Below are 17,348 nucleotides of genomic sequence, written 5' to 3'. Positions count from 1 at the left end.
TGTTTTTCAAAGCTTATTTTTGATTCATGATTCACTTGGTCTAGAGTAGAATAAGAGCACCCCAGTTAGCTTAGAGCAAATCAAAGCTAGATAGCACCCCTCATGACTAGTGGCTAGTGCTAACTAAATAAAATTGACTACTCTAGATGGGAACATGTGAAATGACTTTGAAAGATTTTTGAAGGTGAAGGTGACATGAATGACTTGGTGAATTTTGATGAAAACTGATGATTGGGTTTGGATGCGATACCTTTCCAAGTATACAAGTACCCCCACAATACCTGATTATGGGTAGGGCTTAACTAGAAGTTTGTGTATCTTAGTATGGATTCCCTCTAGACAAGCATCATAGGGGTTATGCCGAGGCTGCCTCCGTTAAAAGGGAAATGATGCGAATATGAGGTGAATGTACGACCCAAGCCCTGTGCAGTTCCCGGGTTGACGGTTTGTCTTCACCGGGAGGCCAAGCTCATGGGGAGAGGTGCCTATACTAGGATATATAAGTGAAAGGTTAAGGTTGATGATCCGGTACTGAGTTACGATGATTCGGGGTTATCCTCGACAGATGTACTCAAAAGTTGTGACACAAGAGTACAACCTCAGCAGAGTGTTAAACCTATTATAATAGCCGTGTCCACGGTTACGGACGATTGGAAAGGCCATACTGTCCGTTGTCAGAACTTTTGTCTTAAAAAGGAATGATGAATTGAAAGGTGACTTGACTTGAATTACCATTGATTTGTGGGAATAACACTAATGTTCCCACTTGAGTTAGTTAGCAAGAATTGAGGAGTCTTTACTAAATGTTTATGAACTAAACTTGGCTTTACGCAAATAAACCTAGAGCTTAGCATCCCTTATTAAAGTTGTTAAGTAATTACATTAGTATTAGTTTGCGAGTACTTTAAAGTACTCACGGCTGTGTCCCTGGCTATTCAAATGCCAGACTATGAAGAGGAGCCACAATATCAAGACGACGGACAACATGACGTCTACGATAACTAGGAGCATCTTCTAACGTCAAGCGTTGCATGTGGAATAGATAGTCCACTACTATTACTACGCTTCCGCTACTTGTTATTGTTGTTGATCATGTAGATCAACTATTTGTGTAATATTGGATCATGTGATCTATTGCTGTAAGACGATTATGTGTTGTAATAAATGATGACTCTATGATATTCAACTGTTATGTCTCGCAAAAACAATCTTCCTGGAATTGCGATGTATGGCATAATAGGCATCTGGACTTAAAAATCCGGGTGTTGACAAAAAGTTTGCAAATACTACTTGAGAGGGACAACTGAGGAAGAGACTGCAAGGATCATGGCACAAAATGCTACAAGAGGATTTCTTGGAATACTTGGAAGCATCGATTGCATGCACTGATCATGGAAGAACTGTCCGTTTGCTTGGCAAGATATATACAAATGGCATCATGGATATTGCAGTGTTGTGCTTGAAGCTGTGGCAGATTATCACCTGTGGATTTGACATTCTTTATTTGGCATGGCGGGATCACACAATGACATCAACGTGTTGCAGCAGTCTCCGGTGTTCAGCAGACTAGTGGAAGGGCATGCTCCACCATGCAACTATGAGATCAATGACCACCAATATACCAAAGGCTATTATCTAGCCAATGATATATATCCAAAATGGGCCACTTTTGTCAAAACAATCTCAGCTCCATCAGCAGAAGAATTACTACTTTGCTGCGCGATATGAGGCTTGCATTAAGGATGTCGAGCGGGCATTTGGTGTGCTTCAAGCTTAATTTGCAATTGTTCGGTACCCTGCTCTAAGCTGGTCTCACGAGGGAGGTGATGCAGGCTTGTGTGATCATGCACAACATGATCATCGAGGATGACCGCAAGAATCATGCCAGGAGACATGTTGGTCCCTATGAGTGTGAGGGCCCTCTTGCGGAGGTTGATCATGAGTTGCCTGCAGATTTTACTGATTTTCTCGCCATGAACCTAGAGGTCCGTGACAGCAATGTCATGATCAACTTCAAGCTGATCTTGTTGAGCATTTGTGGAGGATCAAAAGATTATCAGCAGAAGCCGCGTCACCTTGATCTAGCCCTATTTATTATATTTGTTTAGTTGTTTTATTGTTTGTTGTATTTTAATTTGAAAACAATCTCCGCAAACATATTTATTTGTATGCTATATTTAATAAATGACTGTGTTTTCAAAAATCCTTAAAAGAAGTTTGGGAGCGGCGTTTGGGGGACGTGATTGGAGAGCGACATCCCCAACTGTAGCACGAACAAAAACACGTCCCCAAACGCTTAATCCGGCTTTGAAGACGTGACTGAAGATGCTCTTAGTCTATATATTGCGTTTTTTTTTTTGACCCAGGGAGAAAGGACCTGCTAGAGATGCCCTTGAAACGGAGGTAAAAACTGCAGGAATGAGTTGTACAGTAGGAGTAAAAAACTGCGAGCAGTCACTGACATATGGGGCAAACATGTGAGCACTCGGGAAAGGATGGGCTTCTCGCCACAAGGGTCAAGGAAGCATAGCCTGCCCTACCCTGCCCCACCCGTCAGCTCGCATCGTCAGCCTGCACAACACAGCAGAACCCCGCGTCGCATCGAGCAGCCAGCCGGATTCGGGATCAGGGAAGCAGCCGCATCGGAAGCGCAGACGGCGGCCGGAGCAGCTCGCCTCGCCTCGCCTCCGCCATGGGGATCGGCTACGTCCTCGGCGCCATCGGCGGCGCACTCCTCGTCCACGCCGCCTACGCCACCATCCAATGTAACGCCCGCTTTCCTCCCCGTGCTCTGACCGCCCTGCTTCCGCTCTTCTTCCTCCGGCGGTTTCTGATCTCGTTGTCTGATGGGTGGGGGAAACCCCGGAGAGGTTCCCGGTTCCACGCGCTCAGATCCTCGACCGGCCGAGCCTGGTCATGGAGCTGCTCCAGTTTTTGGTTATGCCGGGGTTTAGATCTAGGTCGGCTTGAACTCTATTCCGCGCTGATCCCGGCGATATTCGTGGTTAGCTGAGGTCGAGTTGGACGATAGGGTTTCTGACTTGCTTTTGGGTTTCCCGCGAGCTGTTGGGGGGTTAGATTCCAGCATCTGATTTGTGTGTTGTTGCTGCTGCAGATCGCGCGGTACTCAAGATCACGGAAGAGGAGTTCTCGTACCCACCCTTCGATGTACGTGCGCTCCCTCGCTCTGGAAATCCTTTATCTTGCTATAACACTCATTATGCTGCATGTTTTTTATTTACTTTTCTTAAGTACTGTATCTTAGCAATATGTTGCGATTTTGGTTGTGTTGGCCTGACAATGATTTGTATTGTACCTGTGAAGTTCCACAAGATAAACTGTTCAGTGACAGTTGTTAGTGGTTTCAGTTATTTCTGCTCCAGAAAGTTGTTTGTTAGCACTGAATGCTTTGAGCTCCTTATTCCCAGAATAGGGCTAGCTTATGCCGCAGCCATCAGTAACTTGTGGTTTCTGTTGTGCAGGTGATTATTCAGTTGCTTGTGGGTCTGGCCTTGTGCATGTGGGCTGGTGTCTCTGTTCCAGCCAAGTTCCTTTCGGTGCTCCCACATTCCGAGGAGAATAGGTAAGCCTATTTGGACCAGTGTTCAATTTATGCCCAGTTTTGGTGTGCGATCAGGGCTGATGGTCAGTCGGAGCTTAGGTTCAAATATTACGTGAGCTAGAAAATTAGTGCGTACTATAGTTTCTTTTTTTAGGTTGCCACTGGCAAATTGTGGAACATGAGACTAGGCAATTGATTCATAGGAATGTGATTTCATACCTTTGCAGCTTTGCTTGAGCAGTTGATTTCCTTGTAACAATGTCATAGAATTAAATCTTTAGTTGTCCCAGTAGAACCTGTTACAAGATTACGATATTATTGACATCTGTGGTAACATGATTTTGTGGTAAGAGCATATAGTAAGACTGAAAGTGAGATAGATTACCTGAATAGAGATACATGTACAGAATGCATTTGTGCGTGGTAGGAGAGAATGACAAAAGCTACATGATCCAGGAATGCATGAAATGGCCAAACTTCAGTCAAAAGTCAAAACATAACATTGGTGCAACTCATAAATCAGAATTGTGATCAAATTATGCACATAGTCTTGATTCTCGACTTTGCAAGCACCTGGGCATTTGATGCAGTGCTGACACCTGTTCATTTGAAACTTTGAACTGAAGAGGAATATCTCGTGTCTGAAGTATGTTGGGACTTTCTGAAACTATTTAAATTGAGTGTTGTTGGTGGAATTATATTCATGTTGCTGTCAGCAATATTATTATCCTCATTATTCAAATTTGTTCAAGTTAGAAATTGATAACCGATAACACCTTCAAGGTTTAGGATAGACTGTAGGAAATAATACTATGGCCTATTTTTAAACCTATGGTCTGTTGATCTTCTTCCTACATCAGTAAATTGGTATGCACAGATATCTAGATCTGAAATGCGTATGGTTTTATTTAGGCATGTCTTCTAGGTTATAGTGTCAATTAATCGCTTTGTGGCATCATGGTGAGCTTTTTCGACCACAAGTTAGTATGCCTGACAGCTCCTGAATTTCGAAATATGTGGATGTTTATCAGAAGTAAAATTCTCTTATTTCCAAGTTTCTTTTTAGAATATATGCCTTTGCTCTCCAATAGTCAGTCAAGACACAAGGCTCACTATTGCACCCATATTATGTTGTCGTGAATTGTCGCTTGCACTGCAGTTCTCTGTCTGTTTTAGTTCAGTTATTGGTACACACTGCCTAGGGAGGAACTCTGCTATTATATTCATTTCATGCTTCTAATCCTCTGCCATTGCAAAATATCAGGATTGTATCGCTCCCAGCGAACCTGGATTTCATGATCTTCAACCACCGTGGTAGGGCGCTACCTTCAGACGCAGACTTGAAGCTGAAGATATGAACGGACATTCATGGCTTCTGTTCCTTTCTTGTCCTGTAACATTTTGCCCAGGAGTAGGATGGCTCCAGTGTTTTATGTGTCACCCATGTTAAACAGGGAAAACTCTTCCCGTACCACAACTTATCTACGCTGTAACTTTAGAATCTGTGACACTGTTCTAGTGTTCTATATATTGGTTAGCTTGAGTTTCTGTCCCACCTGATCTAATGCAACTTCATGTGAAAATGATCAACTCATGCACATTAATATAAATCTTCCCATTGGATCATTTGCCGAATTCTTCATCCTCTACCAGTGCTATGCATATTAAGTAGCAACCGTTTAATTCAGTCACCGTTCTGTTTGCTACAATAAATTTGTAATTGGTGCTGGGGATTCTGTTTTAATTTTTGGGCTTCAAACTTGTCATTGTCTACCTTGAAACAGGCCTACTCCCCGCTATATTAAGTAGCAACCACACGTTTACATCGATTTCTTCCGTAAGTGGCCATTTGTCATGTACACCACATTATCTTGCAGATCTTGGCCAAACAAGGATAAGTAGAATCCAGTGCCAAATTGTTGGCTACCATTTCTTCTTCTTGGTAGGATGGGCTTGGGCACCAGCTGTTGGTATCACGACTTTATTATCGCTCGGTTGTTGAAACAGGAGTAGGGTTTTTTGACACGGGCGTCATGTGATGTGATGTGCCTCTGGGGTTATGGTTGGAGCTGTTCTAACTTGTAGTTGGAGCTGTCCTGCTACTTACTAGTTCAAGCTGTGCCCTAAGTCGTGTAAGCTGTGCCCTAAGTCGTGTACTGCTACTTTGTTATTGGCGTACAGCGACGGTGCAGTTCCCGCAGAGGGCGCAGCGACGCGTCCCGTCGCGCCTAGCTCTGCGTGCCGGCGTTAATGAGCGCCACCGCTCCTCCGCCTCCCTCCGGCCTATAAAAAGGGGCGCCTCTCATCGTCCCTCTCACACACAAACCCTAGCGTCTCTCTCCCAAACCCTAGCCGCCACCATCTCCCAACAAGACTCGACGCTATGTCTGGTAGAGGCGGAGGCCGACCTCGCGGCCGCGGCCATGGTCGTGGTCGTGGTCGTGGCCGCGGCATAGCTGAACGCTCGCCGTCGCCTCCCACGTCGTCGTCTTCATCGTCGGAGATGGACGTGGAGCCGGACGTCCTGTTCGAGTTCGTCCACGTCCTCAAGGGCGACCCGCGCGGCATCCAGAGGCTGCCGGACTCCTTCGCCGAGTACGTCGGCGGCGTACGCCCGCGCACGATGCATCCGCGGGAGCATTCGTGCGGCTACCGCCGGTGGATCGTCAAGGCGATCTACGACGCGCGCGGCAAGATGTACCTCAACATCGGCCGGGAGAAGTTCGCGCGCCACCACAGCCTCGAAGCCGGCTTCATCCTCGTGTTCTCCTACTTCGGCAATAGGGACATGAGCGTCAAGGTCTTCGACGAGAGGCGCTACCTCCGGGACTACCACGGCGACAGGGACTCCCACGACGACAGCACCGACGAGGAGGACGACTGAGTGTTGTTTCTTCGCAGCGAATACGTGCACGGAGGTTTCGCTCTGCTCGCCTCATCGGTAGAACCAACAAGGGCACCATCCTCCCGCTGGATTTTCCAGTTTAGGTGACTAGGTGTGCCCTCGAGTGTTCTTTCTTAGCAGCGAACACAGGAAACCTTCGATGCACGGCCTAGTTAGGTTTAGTTTCTTTGCAATATTTTATATTCGTGTCCACCATGGTTCAAACTATGTATTAGTTTGTGGAAAACCATGTTCCAAACTATGTCTTCGTGTAAACCACATTCCCAATTATGTATTAGTTTGTGAAAATTGAAATAAAAATGCCAAGAAAAATTATTTTAAATGTTTGGGGGCGGCGTTTGGGGGAAGCGGCTGGGGAGCGACGTCCCCCAAACGCGGCACGAACGAAACACGTCCCCCAAACGCTCGATCCGGCGCGGTTTGGGGGACGGTTTGGGGGACGCGACTGGAGATGCTCTAACTCCAGCAAACAGCCAACAAAAAGCAACCACACGTTTTACATTGATTTCTTCCGTAAGTGGCCATTTGTCATTTACAACACATTATCTTGCAGATCTTGGCCAAACAAGGATAAGGAGAATCCAGTGCCAAATTGTTGGCTACCATTTCTTCCTGGTAGGATGATGGGGTTGGGCACCAACCGAGCAAAGTTACCAAATCAAATGTTGCTCTGAATGAGACACAAACCAAAACGCAGCCCTTCTTTGGCAAGATTTGGTAACCAGTTTTGCGACGAGACACAGATAATTATTGCCTGCATAAGCGTTTAATACCACCAACATTTCCATTGGATCATTTGCAAAATCCATCGTCATCCACCAGTGCCATTTGTAGAAATCTCACCAGTTTTCTAACGCCCATTTAATTCGGTCACCTCTGCTATGCATTTTCTTGCCCATTTTGGTTAAACACAAGGATGGTAAAACTTGTGCGAAAATGCTGGATACCATCTCTATTTGATAGGATCAGCTAACCACCGAGCCAAGTTGCTACCAAAAGTTGTTCTGAATGAGACACAAACCAAACTATATGGCAAAATTTGGTAAATCAGCTTTGTCATTGCGAAAATCAAGTCGGCCGTATGTTAAACTTAGGACGAAGATGATCCGACGGCCACGAAGCCTCGTTCGTCCGTCCAGAAGGTTCCGCGAAACCCCCACGGCCATCACAGCGAACGGGCCAGAGCCAGCAGTCCCCACGTGTGGACTCCGCGTCCGCTGTCAAGCGGGGCCCACCTGGCAGTGTCTCCGTCTCCGCCCTCCTCTCGACTTTTGGCGGCTGGCTACAAAGACGAGGCGAGCACGGCGGAAACCCGCAACCCGCTAAGCGCCTCCTCCTCTCCTCTCCCTCCCATGTCGGGCCCGCGACCCGCCGCCGCGCCGAACCCTAGCTCCCCGGCGCCCTCCCAGCCCGCTCCCGCTCCCGCGCCGCCGGCGTCGGCGTCGGCGCCCGCCAGGATGGCGGCCAGGGTGCGCGAGGAGGGCGAGGTCTCCTCCGGCCCCTCCGACGACGAGGTGAGACCCCCCAATCCACGTCGCACGCCTCGGATCTAGCTGCGCGCGGAAGTAGAAGCAGCATCAGCTGCAGCTTCGCCCTAGTAGGCAGCTGCCCCTTTGGACTCGGCCCGGGTAGGGTTTGACCTGCTCCGGCTTGGAGGAGCCGACATGTTTACGCCGTGATGTGCTTCGTCGCCTCGTCCGTAGTAGGACGGATGGGATTACGGCCGCGTGCCGTGCGGCTGATTGGGGAGGGCGCTGAGATATAGCAGCACCTGTTTGGGGTGAGGTATCACGACTTTATTATCGCTCGGTTGTTGGAACAGGAGTAGGGTTTTTGACACGGGCGTGATGTGATGTGATGTGCTTCTGGGGTTATGGTTGGAGCTGTTCTAAGTTGTGGTTGTAGCTGTTCTAACTTGTAGTTGGAGCTGTCTTAAGTTGCGCCGCTACTCAATTCGAGCTGTACAGGCAGATAATCAGTACCGATTTACAGTTACAACTGCCTAGGTTCTGGTACTTAATTGAAGCTGTACGAGTAAACACTTGTTGTGAATTGTGTGCTCCCTTGCTATTACCAAGGGGTTGTTGACAGATTTGGTCAGGATAGTACCGTGAGTTGATGGTCCTGTGACCCTCGTGAAGTTTATTCTCTCTGTCTATGTATGTATCTGCGTACTGATTGCCTCCGTATGTCACATACTTTGTACTCGATTGTGCATTCATCACCTTTGCATGTAGCTTTGATTATAGCTTATCGTATCTATCCAATCTCTGTGAGCAGGCTCTGCAATCTAAGCTGACAGCTCTGTCCAATGCTGCGAAGCTGGCGCATGCTGCTGCTCAAGGGGCATCGGCAGCTTTCCCTGTGAAAGGTAAGATCCGTTGCAGTTATTTGCACCTGATGATTTCACGCCACATCTATTGTTGCTCTTCGATCATCCTGTTGTTCCCTTTCCTGGACGGATGTTCTCTTAGCTGAACTTGTTGTTTTGGCTTCTACTTCTGATTTTCCAGGCAGTAGCAGTTTGAGTCTCTCAAGTACTCTTCCTCAGAAATCAGTTGCTCCAGGCTATAAGAAGACCTTGAGGGGAAACCAAGGGCAATTCAAACTTGGGACCAACCGCAATCTTGCCTGGATGAAGCCTGTCTCAACTGATAACCTTGTGATCAGTTTCTCTGATGAGGATAGTGAGACCGACTCTGGAATGTCAAAGCAATATAGAAGTAAAAGCACGAAAGCCAGCTCACAGGTTGCACTTAAAACAGGGATTACTATGCAGACTAGAATCATGAGAGAGGAAGCACCCCTACAGAAGACCCATGCTGCAAATGTGGGATCTGCAAAATGGTCTGCTAATCCTCACACACTCAGAAATACAGGGGCAGGCAGGGGCTCAAGTGCTACCTTCTCTAGAAGAGAGCCGCCGATTCGTCAAGCTACTCCTCTGAAGTCTACCCAGAAGGATGGGAATGGTGCAGGAGTAAACTCAGCAGATGATAAGCTGGAAAGTTTGCGTCATAAAATCGCTGCTAGAGAAAATGAGTTAAAAGTTCAGAAAAGGCCCATGTCACCTGGTTTAGTGAAGGATGCTAACTTCTCCAGTGATCAGATAAGGCCGCCCTTGGAGAAGATCGGCTTTGAAGCTTCCAACAGTGGTGGATGTGTTCACCCTGATGGCCTCTTTGGGCATGATGATAGACCAGCTAAAAGGCTTAAGCCCAATCAGCAGGGCATTAACAACCAAGCAAGCGGTGATTTGGTAACACTGGTACCAACTGGAAGTTCATTGGGAAATGACAATTTAATATCTGCCGGAAGGACGGATCACATTGAAAATGAAATTACCATGAACTGTACTGTTAATGAAACAGAACAGGCAGCCACAACAGAACTGTCAGATCAAACGTATCCTAGTGGTATTGCTAAGAACCTTCTGCCATCCAAAAGCCACGACATGGTTATACAGGATGGGGGCAACCATGCCACAGCTGAATATCTTGGCAAGCCTTCAGCGCCACCATTTACTAGCGACCAATCTATGGCTGAAGATACTAGTGCTTTGGTTCCTGTTACTTCTGTACGAACAGGGGTTGATATAGAAAGGTCATCTAATCATGGCAATGATCATATGATTTCAACGTCGGATGGGCAACATGTAAAGCCTGTTGACACTACCGTGTCAAATGAGAGGCCACACTTGCAGCCTGGAATGAAGGTTGGTTCAGCATTAATTTATCCTTGCTATGTTCTCTTCTATTGCTGTTTCTTATTGCATGGAACCTTGAAATGTACTCATAATTCCTAACCAGCTTGAGTCTTTTCCTTTTGGAACCAGTGGTATTTAGCTGGTTGCTATAACTGAAGTAATACGATATATATATCCTTTTATACAGATGTGTTCTCATTAATAATAGAAAATCGACTATATTTGCTTCTCTTAAATGATTAAAGTGAAAGGAATGTAAGCAACATCTTTGTGCTAGTTTGTCACTCCCACTATATGAAACTGATAGTTTTTGTTGTTTAATTGGACATGCATCTAAACCGCTAATAAAGCTTAGTAAATGCTTGTAAAAGAAGGTTAGCAAATGCTTGGGCTTGTCTCTCTTTTTTAAGCGTGATGTCTGTAATGCGCAGATAAAATTAAAGCATACTTTCTGAATTTGTATATAACCTTCCATGATGTCACTGAAAATTTAATCCATTGTAGTTGCTGCTACTGTTATTTATTTGACAATCGCCTGGATAATTTCTTCTAAACATTGTGAATTCATTTTATGTTTAATGCCCATATGTTGATGATCATAATCTTTGTATAACTACCCAACGTAATAGTAACTTATCAATGTGCCATTCTTATTTTGCCAGAATGCCGATCTCTTGAACCATGTTGGCCAGATAAGTAAAGGAGGTCAGAACACAACATTGGTCTCTCTGTTCGAGATGGAGGAACTCCAAGAGAGGGAATTGGATGATGCTCAGGAGCTAAGGCGGAAATGCGAAGTTGAAGAAAGAGAGGCTCTCAGAGCGTATCGTAAAGCACAAAGAAATTTAATTGAGGCCAATGAAAGATGCGCCATTCTTCGTAGAAAAAGAGAGATTTGCTCTGCACAAGTCCATGGTTTAATTGCTGAAAATTCTTCTATGGTGCAGTGCTTAAATATTCAGAATGCTGGACATGGCCTTGTAATGCCATCAGTACTCAATTCTCAGTTTCATGCAGATGGTCAAATGCCTGAGATTCAGGGTGGTAGGTCTAGCAGTCCATACCTGGATGAACTTCCTCAACAGCCAGTAGATAAGCATGAGGCTCGTTCGCGCTATGGTGATGAGCTTGCTGTCAGCATCGCTGATCCAAAATTTGTGAGTACTGTCCATGCTAACAGCACACCTTCAGAGTACAGGGAGGATGACCTTCTGTTCCGTCCTAAGCGGGCTAGATCAGAGTGCACTTCAAATCCGGAGAATCACATGGAGGAAACTATACAAGTATATTTGGAGAACAGACAGCCTTCTGGTGATAGCACACAGGACTATGAGCTTTTAGAGGCTTCTTTGAGATCCAGATTGGTGAAAAGATTTGGGATGAAATCGTGTCTCAATAACTCTGTAGAAGTCACTGAAGAACTTGCTGTTGGAAAAGCAGCGGAGATTGAACAAGACAAGCAATCTGCACATGTTGAACTTCAGTTACAGGAAGCAGATGATATTGTTATGGCAAATGCTGAAGGTTCACATTTCTATCCAAGTAATTCATATTCCTATTTTCTATTATTGCCATATGCTGTCCTCTTAATGATGGCCTATTTATGTGTTGAAGGATTGTCGTCATGCAATGATAGGCGTTGCATCCTTTTGCTGTTAAGTTAATCAAGCATCAGTTTTCTTTGTGGTAACTATGATGATGCGCTGATGCTTTTCATATACCCACATGATATGAAAATTTAGTACTCTGTTACAACAATGAATTCAGTAAAATCACATTGCTATTCTTTTCTCTATGTTGAACTTCTATTGGTTTATCTAAATCCCATACATTTTGGGAGTGCATGCAATTGAAGTAACTAACTGCTGGGCATATTCTTGAGTACCATGTCCGGTTCACATGTCAATACCTTTCTACACTGCATGTATACTATCTGCATAATGAATTAATGATACTGTATTGCGTAGGTACAGTGGAGCTTGCAAATGATGATGCTAATTGTATTGAAAAGATGGCTGGGCTATCTAATTCTAGTAATGCTCCTTCCATGGGAAACTGTGAGCCTGAAGACAACGTTTCCTCTCTTAGAGAGTTATGCGTGCCATCAAGTGTGGATTATCTCACTTGTCCTTCTTCAGCTCCACAAAATGCTGCTAGACACATCAAGTGGGCATTTCACACCTTTCGTAAGGAGGCTTCATATTTTATAAATGATTCTGCAACCAGTGATGTAGCATCTGAAGCAGCAGTAAGTGTGCCATATATGATACAAGACCGTGCTGGGGAGAATGGGAAGATGGTCTCAACAGCTCCAAACGATAAGGATTTGACACGCAGTGGGATTGATCCCTTCTGGCCCTTCTGCATGTTCGAGCTTCGAGGAAAATGCAATGACGAAGAGTGCCAATGGCAGCATGTTGAGAACCATGCTTGGAGAAAGCCAAAGCACACAAACCATGCGGTTCCCTGTGTTTCAGGTTGTTTTATGTGCAATCATTATATCCTCTTAATACTTAATTTAAAATACATGTATATGCCTTTCATAACATTGTGCTTGGTGAAGAGGTTCGTCATTAATACCTGGATTAAATATATGCAGGCCGGAGTCCTTATGATCTGCTTCAGCATATTCTGCCTGTACCAACATATCGTGTTGGTTCCAATCTTATTCGAGCTGATCTGAACTTGATGCAGTCGGTCTTGGCCAGCAGTATTTGGCAGTATTGGCAAAGGGGGTTTTGCGCTTCCTTTCCTTTACCTCTATCAGTTCAGAGAGTACTTCCGTCAGATGCACCATTCTTACAAGCTGGTGATGGTTCGGTTGCAGATTTTGAAAGGAACAGACAGCTATCAAATCTTCGGATGCTGGATAGTAGGAAGGTGGGTAATGGGTAAAGTCCATCTGTATCTCCACTATGACGGCATCAGCGGAAGTGCCATATATATCAGTATCTGGTTCCAAACACTAAACTTACTCTTAGAAATTTGCTGCTCATCACTTTCTCGTGTTCCCTTTTAGAATGTTGAATTAGCTCTTATTCTGGAGTAGTTGCTTGCTTATATCACACCCTTTTCATGCTACCCCCTACAAAAAGATTGGCAATTAAAATTCTTTGGAAAGTTAATCAACAGTTGACAAAAAACATTCAACCTGCTGTTGACAATGTCCAGTCTTATTCACTTGCATTTCTTTTCACATTTAATGACATGACACTTTCCTTTGAATCTTTTACTAGTTCATTGCTCTCTGATCTGCTTATATTTTGATTAGTTTTTATTTAACCTTTTGTTCTGTAGAATAAGATTGTACAGGGATCTGTCGATGTCGAACTATTCTTAGAGGCTGCACTTGGTTTATATTGTGGAAAAGTAAACAAACCTGACAGGCTAAAGGTGATCATTGTATTGCTTACTGCTTAGTGACATGTTACAGTTACACAATCAAACATGAATTGGATTTATTTTGTTATCAGCTACTCAGCTTAGCTCTAATTCTGAACATACATTCTGTAGGCTCTTTTACTTCTTGCACGCTCCATTGAGGCAGATCCAAGCACAGTTATCCTCTGGGTGTTTTATCTTCATATTTACTATCAAAAGGATGAAGGACTTGGGAAAGATGACATGTTTTCCCATGCGGTACACCATTTATCAATATCTTGCCACTTAAATTCATCATGCCGTACCGATTATCACAGTAGGATGCATTGGCTACACAGATCCTTTTTGGGGTATGTTTGCTTTTGAGCCAAAGCTAACCCTGCCAACAAGTTGGCACACCCGTGACCTTTGGTTGCTGTTTGGTTGGGTTCAGTTTTTTTGGCTAACCCAGCCCAGTCCATGCACGGCAGTGCATTTTTCACCAATGTGTGGGTGAGCCGAGAGCGGTCAAATCCTTTGCCAAAAAATTGGTCGCGCCAAAAATTCGGTAGGGCTTGTTGGGGCTTGAACCAAACATACCCTTACCTTGTCTGTTGGCTACTGCCTGGGTTCACCTTTACTGATGCTTTGTCATTTTGTTTCCACCATTTGTTAAGTTTTTTTACCTCAATTATTTATAATTGGTTGACCAGACTAACCCATTATTACATTAGGTTAGGCATGTTGTCCATATTTAGTCTGCATCCAATCTGGTCCATGTTTGCTTTTTTTTTTTGTCATTGATACCTAATGACATGTGTTTTTTCTTTTAGGTGCAACACAATGTTAACTCCTATGAATTATGGCTTATGTATATTAATAGTAGGTTACGCTTTGATGACCGGTTGGATGCTTATAATGATGCTTTGAGCATGCTCTGCCAGATGACAGCTGATACTGATAATGAATTGAAAGATAGAAGTGCTTTCATCCTAGATATCTTCTTACAGATGATTTACTTCCTGTGCATGTCTGGAAATGTAGAGAAGGCTATTTATAGGATTTATGGGATTCTACCTACTGCAAGTCCTGACTGCCCTGGTGACAGGTTGCTGGCGGATGCCATTTCTTGCTTGACCGTGTCTGATCGATGCATATTTTGGATTTCATGCCTATATGTCTCAATTTATAGGAAGCTTCCAGAGGAAATTTGTGATCAGTTAGAATTTCCAAAAGATCTACCTCATGCGTTACTATGGCATCCTGTTGAACTTACGGTAGATAACAAATGTAAGGTTGCTGAACTATTGAAATGCGCTGTTGATAAGATGGCTGTAGATATTAATGAGACTGTTAAAAATGGGGATCCATCTTACCTGACACTGGCACAATTCCTTGCTGTTAGCCACATTAGTTGTCTTGCTGCTATCGAAGGCCTCCAATCTTCTGTTGATATGCTGGTGAAGTATATGAAGGAGTACCCAAGGTGCCCTAATATTCTTCTTATCTCAGCTCGGCTATATCGAAAGTTTGGCATGTGTCCTGGTCTGAAAGGGTTTGATGAGTTGCTCATGGATTGGCCTAAAGATGTGCAAGGAGTTCAGTTTCTGTGGAATCAATATGCTGAGCATGCTTTGGCAGACAATATTGAGTTGGCTGAAAAGGTCCTGACTCGCTGGTTTGAAGAATATGGAAAAGAAGGTGATATCTGTCGTAGAGCTGATGTTGGTACAATGGAAGTCAGTAATGAAGTGTCTGAAGAACAATCACTTGCCTCTACCCTAGAAGTTAGTTCCAGTCCATCTGCATCAGAAGATCAGGTCTATTGGTTGTTGAACCTCTCACTTTACAGGATGCTAGAGAGCAATCTACAGGAAGCACAGGTTGCTGTGGACAAAGCATTGAAGTTGGCCCAAGGGGAGAGCTATGAGCATTGTTTAAGGGAACATGCCGCAGTTCACACTCTAGAGAGACCATCATCTTGTACAGACACTCAAGCTCGAGCTACGCTAAGCCTGATCAGTGGTTATATTGCAGACCGTCGGAACTTACCCACGAGGGAACTGCTGTCGCGAAGGTTTATCCAGAATGTTAAGAAGCATAAGCTTAGGCTGTTGATAGATGACACTATAGGTCCAGCTTCTGCAGATTCTTCTCTGATAAACTCTGTCCTTGAGGTGTGTTATGGCCCGTGTCTTCTTCCAGAACAAATAGAAGTAAAGTACTTGGTCGATTTTGTTGAATCGGTGATGGAGATCCTTCCTGCAAACTACCGCCTAGCCCTGGCAGTTGGTACATTTGTGGTTAAGCATTACAGCGGTGCTGACCCTACCTCCATGGGCACCAGGTTCTGGGCAAGTTCTGTTCTGATCAATGCCATCTTCCGTGCTGTACCTGTTGCGCCAGAATCAGTATGGATAGAGGGTGCCAGTCTCCTGGAGAAACTACAGGCCTCAGAGATTGTGAAGCGGTTCCACCAGCAGGCAACATCAGTGTACCCCTTCTCCTTCAAGCTATGGCATGCTTACTTGACAGCCTGCAAGGTCAGTGGAAGCAACACAGAGAGCATTGCCGAAGCTGCAAGGCAACGAGGTATAGAGCTGAATGTGGTGCCACCCTAGTTTTGCCGCATGGATCTGAAGCTCAGGGATTTGTCAGTTGGAGCTGTAGTTAGTGTTGTCAGGTGGAAATGGCGTAGATACATGGAACCGCTGGAGGCTGTAGTTAGAATGTTGTGTGTACTGCAAGTGACATAGTTACCTGGAGTCAGTGGTGGCGGTGATGATGACGACGGCATGGTTTTCTGGTTTAGGCACAGTTTTAGGATCAGATAGTCGTGGATAGCATACAGCATCTGTTGTTACTGATGGGCAGCTGACGACGATGGATACCAGACATATATGGTGAATGAATGGGTCGCATACCCTACACAGAGGGACGCTTCTTTTTGGCCGACTTGATAACAGCAGTGGAGCCGGATCTATTTACCTGTTCCAGTTTTAATCTTTGTGTTCACTGTTGTAGTAGTGTAGTGTATGACATGCAAAACTGTTGTTTTAAATCACCATCTTCGGTGAATATGAATGAAATATATATTATTGTTCCATTGTGTTTCTTGTTCATGGTTTCAGTGTATAGCATTTTCCGTGTTAACCTTTGATTGCCACTTTGCCAGCGGTTGAAACCAGAGGAATTAGACCTGATTCCTATCGCGATTTTTTTCTCTTGCTCCGCACCTGAACTCTCTCGCTCACACGCAGGAGAGAGATGTCGCCATGTCAGGGAGCTAAAAAATGTGACCATGCCGTCGCTTCCAACCACCCCCGGTTCATCCGAGAGCACAGGAAGATTCACCCTCGTTGATCTCTACGTGCTGGTGCGAGGAATCGAGCTAGGGCTCTCCAAATCATCTCCAGTTTCGCCGATACCCAACTTTGGCCGCCGGTCAATTTCTTCGATTCGGGAGCTCCGAGCCCTCCCTTGCCTCGCTGACCCTCCTTTGACATTCCTGGTGAGTTCGTCGTCCTCCCAGACCACTGCTCGGTCTGATTCCCCATCCCAATAATCCCACCGGCATTAACCTCCTTGCTCCCATGCAGATGGTTGCCATCGGTGGCCCTCCTGTGGCCAAGTCCGCCCGCTCTGGGTTCCATGTAAAGGTCTTCGTCACTCACGCCTTCTCCCGCTTCCTGTCTCGCTCTGGAATGTCAAATCAGTGCTCGACATGCTCTGTGCCTTGGATACACAGGTTGTAAAACGTTGTGCTTCTCTTTTCCTTAATTTAGAAGGGCTTAAATGTAAAATGGATTTGTATT

The 17,348-nt window shown here is 45.1% G+C and overlaps 2 protein-coding genes across 4 annotated transcripts; both read left to right on the top strand.

Annotated features, from left to right (window-relative positions):
* The first annotated feature begins 2,639 nt into the window (after positions 1 to 2,639).
* Positions 2,640 to 5,110, top strand: LOC124652916 (membrane magnesium transporter). The gene is made up of 4 exons (XM_047191962.1): positions 2,640 to 2,765; positions 3,116 to 3,168; positions 3,483 to 3,583; positions 4,827 to 5,110. Exons 1-4 carry the CDS (start codon positions 2,693 to 2,695, stop codon positions 4,918 to 4,920), a joined length of 321 nt encoding a protein of 106 aa, XP_047047918.1. The 5' UTR covers positions 2,640 to 2,692; the 3' UTR covers positions 4,921 to 5,110.
* A 2,709-nt stretch (positions 5,111 to 7,819) lies between these two features.
* On the top strand, positions 7,820 to 16,639 carry LOC124651525. Of its 3 annotated transcripts, none has more exons than XM_047190603.1 (9): positions 7,820 to 7,981; positions 8,748 to 8,838; positions 8,981 to 10,182; positions 10,836 to 11,697; positions 12,141 to 12,650; positions 12,773 to 13,053; positions 13,471 to 13,566; positions 13,687 to 13,812; positions 14,367 to 16,639. In XM_047190603.1, exons 1-9 carry the CDS (start codon positions 7,820 to 7,822, stop codon positions 16,152 to 16,154), a joined length of 5,118 nt encoding a protein of 1,705 aa, XP_047046559.1. In that variant the 3' UTR covers positions 16,155 to 16,639. The 3 variants fall into 3 exon arrangements, with proteins under 3 accessions (XP_047046559.1, XP_047046561.1, XP_047046560.1); XM_047190605.1 differs by having other exon boundaries at positions 7,917 to 7,981; positions 12,147 to 12,650; XM_047190604.1 differs by having other exon boundaries at positions 7,917 to 7,981; positions 10,836 to 11,715.
* Positions 16,640 to 17,348: the final 709 nt, after the last annotated feature.

This window comes from Lolium rigidum, chromosome 5, assembly GCF_022539505.1.
Source record: "Lolium rigidum isolate FL_2022 chromosome 5, APGP_CSIRO_Lrig_0.1, whole genome shotgun sequence".
Taxonomy (NCBI): domain Eukaryota; kingdom Viridiplantae; phylum Streptophyta; class Magnoliopsida; order Poales; family Poaceae; genus Lolium; species Lolium rigidum.
The sequence above is the reverse complement of the archived record's forward strand: the minus strand, read 5'-3'. Positions and strand labels throughout refer to the sequence as shown.

What these genes read in the sequence shown, in the direction of transcription:
- LOC124652916 (XM_047191962.1), top strand. Translation starts at nt 2,693, where the DNA reads ATGGGGATCGGCTACGTCCTCGGCGCCATCGGCGGCGCACTCCTCGTC. An exon ending in CGCCTACGCCACCATCCAAT is followed by an intron (nt 2,766 to 3,115) that starts GTAACGCCCGCT and finishes TTGCTGCTGCAG; the next exon opens with ATCGCGCGGTACTCAAGATC. An exon ending in CCACATTCCGAGGAGAATAG is followed by an intron (nt 3,584 to 4,826) that starts GTAAGCCTATTT and finishes GCAAAATATCAG; the next exon opens with GATTGTATCGCTCCCAGCGA.
- LOC124651525 (XM_047190603.1), top strand. Translation starts at nt 7,820, where the DNA reads ATGTCGGGCCCGCGACCCGCCGCCGCGCCGAACCCTAGCTCCCCGGCG. An exon ending in TGCGGTTCCCTGTGTTTCAG is followed by an intron (nt 12,651 to 12,772) that starts GTTGTTTTATGT and finishes AAATATATGCAG; the next exon opens with GCCGGAGTCCTTATGATCTG. An exon ending in ACAAACCTGACAGGCTAAAG is followed by an intron (nt 13,567 to 13,686) that starts GTGATCATTGTA and finishes TACATTCTGTAG; the next exon opens with GCTCTTTTACTTCTTGCACG.